Source organism: Balaenoptera musculus, chromosome 14 (assembly GCF_009873245.2).
Source record: "Balaenoptera musculus isolate JJ_BM4_2016_0621 chromosome 14, mBalMus1.pri.v3, whole genome shotgun sequence".
Lineage (NCBI taxonomy): Eukaryota > Metazoa > Chordata > Mammalia > Artiodactyla > Balaenopteridae > Balaenoptera > Balaenoptera musculus.
This window is the reverse complement of record NC_045798.1, coordinates 8486307-8497918: the sequence shown is the minus strand read 5'-3', so window position 1 is coordinate 8497918 and position 11612 is coordinate 8486307. Positions and strand designations below refer to the sequence as shown.

The 11612-nt window shown below is 38.3% G+C and overlaps 1 protein-coding gene across 2 annotated transcripts in view; it reads right to left on the bottom strand.

Annotated features, from left to right (window-relative positions):
- Positions 1-2496: 2496 nt before the first annotated feature.
- The window catches only part of ANAPC5 (anaphase promoting complex subunit 5), a 40737-nt gene continuing 31621 nt past the window's right edge, over positions 2497-11612 (bottom strand). For both annotated transcript variants that reach the window (XM_036823665.1, XM_036823666.1), the window contains 5 exons: positions 9586-9707; positions 9023-9130; positions 8792-8939; positions 3238-3400; positions 2497-2828 (listed from right to left, as the gene is read on the bottom strand). In XM_036823665.1, coding sequence (XP_036679560.1) covers positions 2617-2828; positions 3238-3400; positions 8792-8939; positions 9023-9130; positions 9586-9707 — 753 coding nt within the window. In that variant the 3' untranslated portion in view covers positions 2497-2616. The remainder of the gene's footprint in view (positions 2829-3237; positions 3401-8791; positions 8940-9022; positions 9131-9585; positions 9708-11612) is intronic.

The window sequence follows — 11612 nt, the reverse complement described above, 5'->3', positions numbered from 1 at the left end:
TCCCCTTTGAGGATCTATCCTCAGGTCTCTGGTATAGACCCAAATGCCCATTGGTTATTTACTTTTAGTTCTCTCCTCACCAAACCCCTTCTCCATTTAACCAAATCATTGATTCTTTTTTTTCTTTTTTTTAAAATATTTTAATTAATTTATTTATTTATTTTTGGCTGTGTTGGGTCTTCGTTTCTGTGCAAGGGCTTTCTCTAGTTGCAGCAAGCGGGGGCCACTCTTCATCGCGGTGTGCGGGCCTCTCACTATCATGGCCTATCTTGTTGCGGAGCACAGGCTCCAGACACGCAGGCTCAGTAGTTGTGGCTCACGGGCCTAGTTGCTCCGCGGCATGTGGGATCTTCCCAGACCAGGGCTCGAACCCGTGTCCCCTGCATTAGCAGGCAGATTCTCAACCACTGCACCAGCAGGGAAGCCCAAATCATTGATTCTTATACCCCTACATTAAACCACTCATAATTACACTGGTCTGATTCTTCCTTCTCCCACCAAATGCTCCACCAGGAAAAAAGGTAATTAGCTGTAATCCAGACGGTTATGAGTTTTTGGGTCACTCTGATGTTTCCAACTTTCCATTTAACCCACTATTCCTTCCTGAAGAAGCCAGGCTCCAGCCAACAAATCTAAGTCACAGATGGCAGGGAGCCTCAGACTCTTTATACTAGCTTTGGATGCAGGCCTGGCAGGGCAAATGTGCAGCAAGCTGAGAGCAGGGTCGGGCAGGAGACTTCACGGGCATGCCAACTGTGCAGTCAAACAGGGCTGTGAGATTAGAAGGCCCCGTACCTGGTTTAACGCTCCACTTAATATAGGCCTCGGGACTTCCCTGGTGGCGCAGTGGTTAAGAATCTGCCTGCCAATGCAGGGGACACAGGTTCGATCCCTGGTCCGGGAAGATCCCACATGCCGCGGAGCAACTAAGCCCGTGCGCCACAAATACTGAGCCTGCGCTCTACAGTCCACGAGCCACAGCTACTGAGCCTGCGTGCCACAACTACTGAAGCCCGCGCGCCTAGAGCCTGTGCTCTGCCACAAAAGAAGCCACAGCAATGAGAAGCCCGCGCACCCCAACGAAGAGTAGCCCCCGCTACTCCGCTCGCCCGCAGCTAGAGGAAGCCCACGTGCAGCAACAAAGACCTGACACAGCCAAAAATAAATAAATTTAATTTAATTTTTAAAAATTATATATATATATATATATATATATATATATATATAGGCCTTGTATTTTTACTTTGCACTGGACCCCACAAATTATGTAGCTGGTCCTGGTCAGGTGTGATGATGTCTAGTTTTTATGTCACCCCATCTCTTGAACTTTCTTACACTGAGGCAGAGTAAGATCACTTCTTAGATTGGAAGGAGCTTAAGTACATTGACCAAAAATGACATCATATTAGAGAATATATGGGAAGAATGGAAAGAAACTGATTAATAATGGTTACTTCCTGGGAGGAAGAATTACATCTTACTATACAGCCTTTAACAATATTTAATTTTTACCATCTACATATATAACCTTTCAAATAAATTTAAGGAAAGATTTTTAAACATCAACATATTAACTAGTGTCTCTATCTCCACACTGAGTCTCTTATTTTCAGAGCAGCTGTCTTTGGCCAGCTAACACACCCTAATGAGTGGGAGTTGTTTCACACTGTTTCGAAGAGCTCTGGGGATAAATTATTTCCCATCCGAAGGTTTAAATTTAACAAAGAAAGAGCCACTGATAGAAGCTGCAAAATTTGGTTGGTTCCTTGTTGCTGTTTTGGATTTGAAACACGGGGGTTTTTCTGTGAACACTGAAGGGTAAGATAAATACACAAACAGAGCAATAACTGGCTTCTGCTTAATTGCAGGGTTGAGATATGTAAATTAGTGTATATTTGAGTGATAGCATCCACACACCTCTGAGCTTCAGACCCTTTCTCAACTTATAATCACCTTATTCATGATGAATTCCTTATCATCATCCCTGATTTATTAAGTATAGAAAAAATATACCCATGCAGAAGATATGAGAAAGCCAACACCCAGAAAGTGACTGAAACGTGCTTCTTGTCATTGGTCCAAAAACCATAAAAAGATCTTTCCCGTCTTAATCTCCAGTCAGGGACTGACATGTGCCTGCAAGTACACACAGACCCACCCCAAGCACCAGTCCAGCAGAACAAAACAGGGGAGCTTCCGAAGGAAAATCCAAGCCTCTGAAAAACCTGCACCAACACCCTCGAGAGATCTACCAATACCTGAAAGAGCTCTTGTCTGAGCATAGGTGCAAAATGAATTTACACACTGGTGGAGAGTGTGCGCAACTGCTAATAAGATATTGGCAACTTTGCCCAGAGAGAACATAATCTTTAACACTTACACTAAGTTATTAATAAACCAGCCACTTATTAACAAAAAGTCGGTATCCTTTGCTGTCAAAAGAAAGAAAAGGGAAAACAAAAAACAAATATGTATATTTTAGCCACAAAATAAGACTAATCAGAATGCAGTTTATTGATAAGACAGATATCAAATACATCATTTATATGGAGGGAGGGAGTATGAACAAGTCCAAAATCATCTACTCTGCACAGTGGTCCAGTGGGGATGTTCTCACTAGAGAAGATTTATCAAGGGCACCCCATGAAAGGGCAGGTCCTGATGCAGCTGCCGGAAGAGCATCGCACACCGGTTCCTCTCCTGGGTCTTCCCCAGGGTGTGGTACAGTCTGGCCTGGAAGTAAACGACGTCTCTGATCTGCTCTTTGCAGTCGACCTTTGCAAAATAGTTCTTGGCTTCATTGAGGTTCTCAATGGCGGCCTCAAGAACTGATGGAAAATGGGGAAAATACCACACATATTTAACTCAATGCTTCACATATAGTTTTCAAAGCTTACTATCTATTTTTATTGATTTAACATGTACCAGAAACTTTTACATTCTACTCTTTGAGAAGAAACAAGCAAACAAACAGAAAAACACCACTAAGTCTTTAGTATTGATTTCCAGCCTCACACCTAGTTCTGTAGGGTTAAAATAACAATTCACTTGCCCTCAACCTTCATGCAAGTATGCAAGTGAAAGCACTTTAAATGCTGCATGAAATTATAACATATATTTGTGAACACTCAAAACTTAAATACTGTCCCAAATTTAATGTCTTCTCTTCTTCTGGGTCCTAAATTTTACAAGTTATCTGTAATAGTATTACCTAACAATCTTTGTATGGTTTCCTACCTTCTGCTTTCTTCAGTGGCTCATAGGAAGCTGCTGAAGCCACTTGGCACTTGGCCACCAAGAACATGGCACGGCCTTTGTCCAGGACAGCCCCGTCAGCCAAGATGGGCTCAATGGCCATGTGGAGAAGACTTAAGGCCTGTTCTGGGATTCCAAGGATGAGCTGAAAAAGAAACATCATGGCGCTATACACACCCACACCCACTGCCCACTACAGGAAGGGCTTCATTTCTGGCTCTTCTCTTCTGAATGGCAATGTCTGGCTTACTTTCTCCCTGACATGTACTATCTTTAATGTGCACCACACTCTTAGAAAACATAATGTATGACAATCGATTTCAGACTACAATAGATAAAGGAGGGAGTAGTTATTTACATTATAGAAAGGTTTCTGTCTTTACAAAAATCTTTTACATTGATGATTCAAAAAGGTTGAACTAGCTGTATAAGAATCACTAGGAGAAAAGGAACCACTTTTAAAAAATTCAAAAATATATAGTAAAATAAACAAGGGTACACTAGAAACATCCATTTAACAGAAAATAAACAGTAATGGAGGAACAAGAAAAGATGTAAGACATATAGAAAAATATAGCAAAATAGAAGTAAATCCTTTCAAATCCATAATTAAATTAAATGTAAATGGCTTAAACTCTTCAATTAAAAGGAAGAGATTGGCAGAACAGATTTTTACAAACATGATACAACTATATGTTATCTATAAGAGGCTCACTTTAGATTAAAAGACATAAATAGGCTGAAAGTAAAAGGATAGTAAAAAAGATATTCCATGCAAACAGTAACCAAAAGAGAGCTGGACTGATTATACTAATATCAGACAAAATAGACTTTAAGTCAAAAACTGTAACAAGAGACAAAGAAGGACATTATATACTGATAAAGGGCCAATTCATCAAGAAGATACAACAAATATAAACATATATACACCAAACAACAGAACCCCAAAATATATGAAGCAAAAACTGACAGAACTGAAGGGAGAAATAGTTCAACAATAATAGTTTCAGAGTTCAATACTCTATTTTCAATAATGGATAGAAAACTAAACAGAAGATCAGCAAGGAAATAGAAGACTTGAGCAAGACTATAAACCAGGGCTTCCCTGGTGGCGCAGTGGTTGAGAATCTGCCTGCCAATGCAGGGGACACGGGTTCGAGCCCTAGTCTGGGAAGATCCCACATGCCGCGGAACAACTGGACCCGTGAGCCACAATTGCTGAGCCTGCGCGTCTGGAGCCTGTGCTCCGCAACAAGAGAGGCCGCGATAGTGAGAGGCCCGCGTACCGCGATGAAGAGTGGCCCCCGCTCGCTGCAACTAGAGAAAACCCTCGCACAGAAATGAAGACCCAACACAGCCATAAATAAAATAAATAAATAAAAATAAAAAAATAAACAAAAAAAAAAAAAAAAAAAAGACTATAAACCAACTAGCCCAACAACAGCAGAATACATATTCTTCTCAAATGTACATGGAACATCTCCCAGGATAGACCATATGTTATGCCACAAAATAACACTCATATTTTAAAAGGTTGAAATCATACAAAATATCTTCTCTGACCACATGAAGTGAAATTAGAAATCAGTAATAGAAGGGAATCTGAAAAATTCACAAATATGTGGAAATTAAACAACACACTCATAAATAATCAAAGCGTCAAAGAAGAAATCACAAGGGAAATTAGAAAATACTTTGAGATGAACAAAAATACAACATACCAAAATTTAGGGGATGCAGTGAAAACCTATAGGATACAGTGCTCAGGAGAAAATTTATAGCTGTAAAAGCAAACATTAAAAAATAAAAGACTCTCAAATCAATAAACTAAACTTCCACTTTAAGAAACTAGAAAAAGAAGAGCAAACTAAACCCAAAGCTAACAGAGGAAAGGAAATAATAAAGGTTAGAGTAAAGATAAGCAAAATAGAGAATAGACAAACAAGTCATTGAAACTAAAAGGTAGTTCTTTGAAAAGATCAAGAAAATTAACAAACTGTTAGACTGACCAAGAGAAAAAAAAGAAAGACTCAAATGACAAAAGTCAGGAGTCAAGGTGGGGACTTAACTATCAACCTTACAGAAATAAAGAGGATTACCTGAGAATACTGTAAACAACTGTATGCCAACAAATTAGATGAGTGAACAAATTTCTAGGAAGACACAAATTATCAAGACTGATTCAAGAAGAAACAGAAAATTTGAATAGACCAAGTAAAGAGAATGAATCAGTAACCAAAAACACTTCCAATACAGAAAAGCCCAGGACCAAATGGCTTCACTGGTGAATTCTACCAAACATTTAAACAAGAATTAGCACCAATTCCTCTCAGATCCTTCCAAAAATAGAAGAGAATAGTTAATAAAATTTCCTAACTCACTCTGTGAGACCACATTATTATCCTAATACCAAAGCAAAGAATATCACAAGAAAACTATAGACCAATATCCCTTATGAATATAGATGCAAAAATTCCCAACAAATACTGGCAAACCAAACCCAGCAGCATATTAAAAGGATTGTAGACTATAACCAAGTAGGATTTATCCCAGGAATGCAACAGTACTTCAACATACAAAAATCAATCAATGTAATATACCATATTAACAGAATGAAGGAAAAAACCCATATGATCATCTCAATTGATAAAGAAAAAGCCTTTGACAAAAATTCAACATCCTGTCATACTAAAAACTCTCAACAAACTATGAGTAGAAGGGAACTTCCTCGAAGTAATAATGATGCATCTATGAAAAACCCATAGCTAACACCATATTTAACGATGAAAGACTAAAAAACTTCCCCCTAAGAAAAGGAGCAAAAACAAGGATGTTAACTCTTGTCACTTCTATTCAACACTGTACTGGAAATTCTGCACAGGGTAGTTAGGCAAGAAACAGAAATAAAGGGCATTCAAATTGGAATGGGAGAAGTAAAACTCTATTTGCAGATGACATGAACTTATATATAGAAAACTCTAAAGAATCCTCAAAAACCTCTAACAGGTAATAAGTTCAGCAAAGTTGCAGGACATAGTTCAATATACATTAGCGATGAACAATCCAAAAAATGAAATCAATTTTTAAGATTCTATTTACAATAGCATCAAAAATAATAAACTACTTAGGAATAAATTTAACTAAAAAACTGCAGGAACTGTACACTGAAATCTAGAACACATGGTTGAAAGAAATTAAAGAAGACCTAAATAAAAGACATCCTGTGTTAATGGATTGGAATAATGTTAATAATAATAATGTTAAGATGGCAATATTCTCCAAATTGGTCTACAGATTCAACGTAATCCCTATCAAAATTCCAAATACCATGTCTGCTGAAAAGGACAAGCTGATTCTAAAATTCATATGGAATTGCAAGAGAACACTGATAGGTAAAACAAGCTTGAAAAAGAAGAACAAAGTTGGAGGACTCTTACTTCCTGATTTCAAACTTACTACAAAGCTACAGTAATCAAAATAGTGTGGTACTAGCATAAGGACAGATATATAGATCAATGGAATAGAATTGAGAGTCCAGAAATAAACCTATACATCCATGATCAACTGATTTTCAACAAGGGAGCCAAGACCATTCAATGGGAAAAGAATAGTCTTTTCAATAAATGATGCTAGGACAACTGAATATCCATATGGGAAAGAGTAAAGTTGGACTCCTACTTCACACCATATACAAAAATTAACTCAAAATGGATCAAAGACCTAAATGTAAGGGCTAAAACTTAGAAGGAAACATAAGTGTAAATCTTCATGATCTTGGATTAGGCATTGGTTTCTTAAGTAGGATACCAAAAGCACAAACAATAAGATTAAAAAAAGGTAAACTTGACTTCATCAAAATGAAAAACTTTCATGCATCAAAGGACACTATCAAGAAAGTGAAAAGACAACCCAGAGAATGGGACAAAATATTTGCAAATCATATATCTGATAAGCATCTAGCAACCAGAATATATAAAAACTCTTACAACTGAACACTAAAAAGACAACCCAATTTAAAGACGGGTAAAGGACTTGGACATTTCTCCAGGAACAGACACAAATGGCCAGTACTCACATGAAAAGATGCTCAATATTATTACTTATTAGGGAAATGCAAATCAAAACCACAATGAGATATAACTTCACACTAATAAAATGGAAAATAACAAGTGCTGGCAAAGATATAGAGAAAGTAGAACTTTCATACATTGCTGGTGAGAATATGAGATGGTATAGCCACAGTGGAAAACAGTTTGGTGGTTCTACAAAAAGTTAAACAAAGAATTATATGACCCAGCAATCCCACTGTTAAGTATACCCAAGAGAAATGAAAACATATATCCAGAAAAAAACTTGTACATCAATGTTAAGAGCTATTTGTAATAGTCAAAAGGTGGAAACAACCCAAATGTCCATCAGCTTATGAACGGATAAACAAAATGTAGTGTATCCATCCGATGGAACAGTATTCCATTAGAAGGAATCTAGAACTGACTGACACATGCCACAACATGAATGAATCCTGAAAACATTATGCTAAGTGAAGAAGCCAGACACAAAGGCTGCATACTGTATGATCCCATTTATATGAAATATCCACAACAGGCAAACCCACAGAGACAGAAAATAGATTAGTGGTTGCCAGGGGCTGGAGGGAAGAGGAAATGGGGAGTGACTGCTTTAAAAAAAATGGGTCTGGGGTTTCTATTTGGTGTGATGAAAATATTCTGGAATTAGACAGTGGTGATGTTTGCAAAATAATGTAAATATTCTAAAAACCACTGAACTGTATACTTTTAAATGGTAAATTTTATGTTACGTGAATTTTATCTTAATTAAGAAAAAAAAATCACTGGGGAAGCTGGTAAGGAAAATAGACTCCTAGGCTCCTCCCCTAGAGATTCTGACTCTGTAGGTTTGAGGCAAGGCCAGATATGCAGATATTTTTAAAATCTCGCCAATAATGCTGATGCATGGCTTGGGGAACCTCTGCTTTAGTTAGTAAATTCCTCCAGTAAGTTCAAAATTCATTCATTCAATAAATATTTATTAAAAACCTACTATATGTGGATCCTATTAGGTACCACAGGATATAGCAGGGAAAAAACAGTCCCTTCTCTCATGGTCTCTACATTCTACAGAGGGAGACAGAAGACAAACATAAAATACAATTTAACTTCCAAAACCTTTCAATGAACACATGACTTCCTCATTTCCTTATTCATTCTCTTGTTAAATCAAGCCCAGCTCTGGGCCAGCTAAGTCATGAATATGATGCAAGTGTCCTCAACGAAGAGGCACATCCTCCCTAGTAAATACACAGCTCAGTAAAGCCAGCACCACTGGGAGGTGTCAGCTTGTCACCAAGTTCACAACTCCAGACTTCCATGGAAGGCTTGCACAATAAGACAACCTTCCCAGATTTCAATATTAAGAAGCAAAAGCTCATTATTACCCTTTTCAAAACCAAAGAGTAGTAACAGACTCACCAGTTCCTGAGCACAAATATGTGCTATAAAAACAGAGATCAGCTTACCTGGGCAAAAGCCAAGTTCAGCACTGTTTCAGAGGCCAAATGCTGCAACCGGTACTCCTTGGAGAGAGCCAGAGCCTGCAGGAGCACAGGCAGCGCGATGGTAGGGGAGGAAGATCGCCAGTATAGCTCTGCCACAGACAGCAGGACACTGCCCACAAAGAGGAAGACATGGGATGAGAATAACCAGCACAAAGTACCACCTAGGTGAGATGCACAAAAGCCCTCCCTTACCTGATCACCATTTCTGTATTCCTGATTTTCTGACAATGAATCAACAATTTTTGTAAAAGCTTGTGTGCCTCTGACATTTGGTTCTGAGCTTGTAGTACAATTGCTTTTCTGACACAGAAACAAAATAAACACAAATGGTTATGTTGATGTTTTGCAAGAGTTGTAAGTAGAGTCACTTTCAGGTTTAGAATCTCTATTTCCTCAATTAGACTGTAATTGTAACCTCCCAAGGGGAATAACTGTGTCTGATATAATTTTTCTTAAAAGAGAAAAAAAAATTGTGTGTATGTGTGTGTGTGAGCACATGTGTGTACACACACACACATACATGCACACAAGAAAAAAGTCTGGAATTATAGATAGCATGTTAGTGATTATCTCTGGGTGATACTTTCTCCATTTTGTTTATTTGTATTTTCTAATGGTCTGTAATAAATAGGTAATAAATAGAAAAAAAAGGTTTTTTTCGTAAGCTAATCAATTAAGTCACACACAAAACAAATAAGAATAAAGCCATTTGAGAACTACTTCATTCTGGGGCTGGAGTTTTCAAAATTTCTTACCTGTACACACCCTCTATGCTATTAAGAGCTGTGATTCCTGTAACAATTGAATCAGCCAAATGATATTTGCCATCATTCATTGCTCTGTCAAACTGTATTTTTTGATCACACAGCATCCATAACTAGTAAGAAAAAAACCACAATTAGAACAGAAAGAAAAACACAAGAACACAAGAACAGAATGGCAGGGGCTTCCCTGGTGGCTCAGTGGTTACGAATCCGCCTGCCAATGCAGGGGACATGGGGTCGAGCCCTGGTCCGGGAAGATCTCACATGCCACAGAGCAACTAAACCCATGCACCACAACTACTGAGCCTGTGCTCTAGAGCCCGCGAGCCACAACTACTGAAGCCCGCGCACCTAGAGCCCGTGCTCCGCAACAAGAGAAGCCACCCACCACAAGCAGAAGCCCGCGCACCACAACGAAGAGTAGTCCCCACTCCCCGCAACTAGAGAAAGCCCGCGCACAGCAACAAAGACCCAATGCAGCCAAAAAAAAAAAAAAAAAAAGAACAGAATGGCAGATGTTCACCTCATTAATCAACAGAAATATAAAAGTATTTTCGCTTGCTTAACAATTATCCTTACAATTCACACACTTTTTTTTTAGATTTAAAAATTTTTTTTTAAATATTTCAAGTCTGTGAAAAAGCACTAAGAATAAAATAACAAAACATGTATAGCAACCATCAACTTTGTCAAATCACAACATTTTGCTTTACTTGCTTTGGATACTATTGCACATTATTGAGGTACTTTGCAAATTCCATTCTCCTCTTTCTGTTTTCAAAGGAAGCATTTGATTTGTTGTTTATCATTCCCAATCATTTTTTTTTAAAGAATTTTTTTTAAAGAGTGATCTATGATGATTGATTATTCATTCATTCATTCATTCATTTATTTACTGCACAGCATGTGGGATCTTAGTTCCCCGACCAGGGATTGAACCCACACCCCTTGCATTGAAAGCAAGAAGTCTTAACCCCTGGACAACCAGGGAAGTCCCCCCAATCATGTTTTTATACTTTTACAAAATATTTACTTATCCTTAAACAATATATGGTATGAAAAAAAAACAATATATAGTATGATCTTACATGTTTTTAAACTTTGTATAAATAAATAGTATCATACTGTATGCATCCTTTGACAACTTGCTTTTAAGCTCAACATTATTTTGGGGAGGCTTACACATGTTAATACAAGTAGTTCTAGTTCATTCCTTTTCACTGATGAATAGTTTTCAATTGTATGAATATGCAACAACTTATCTATTCTCGTGTTGATGGGTATTTAGGTACTTCCAATTTCTCACTCTTCTGAACAATGCTGCAGCAAACACTCCCCTACATCACCCCCTGTGCAACAGTTATTTTGGGTACACAGCAAGCCGTGGAAGAGCTGGGCTGTAGGACATATGCACCTTCTCCTTTACACAGTGCCCATTTGTTCTTCGAATGGGTCACACCAGTTCACACTCCCCACCGGCGGTGTATGACATGACTCATTGCTCCACACGCTTACCAACAATTGGTGGTGTCAGATATTTTACTTTTGGCCAGTCTGATGGGTATGAAATACCTCATTATTTTTTCATTTGTATTTCCCTTGATCAATAGTCAGGCTGAGCATCTTTTCATCTCTTTATCAGCCATACATGTTTTTTCTAGAATGTGAGTTAAATTGTGTCTTTTTTTTTTTTTTTTTACTGTGAACCTTCTTAAAAAAGGCCTAGAACTGTAACCGAAACCGCTCCATCACGTTAGCACTACCACAGAACCACGCTTAATTCTTTTTCCCCACAGCATCCTTGGGTGCTAGCTTCTATTTTGTTTGCTTACCACCTTTCCATCTGGGTACTCTGAGTTCAGATCACAGCCAGCAGCAGTGAGATCCCAGCACAGCTCATAAGCAGATGGGCATTCACACCATATCTAATGAGGTGGGGCCAGCAACCCATGTGAACGGAAGTCCCCCCCCCAACCTTGGCTCAGGGACCAATAGTAGGAGATTCCCAGGCCATGGTC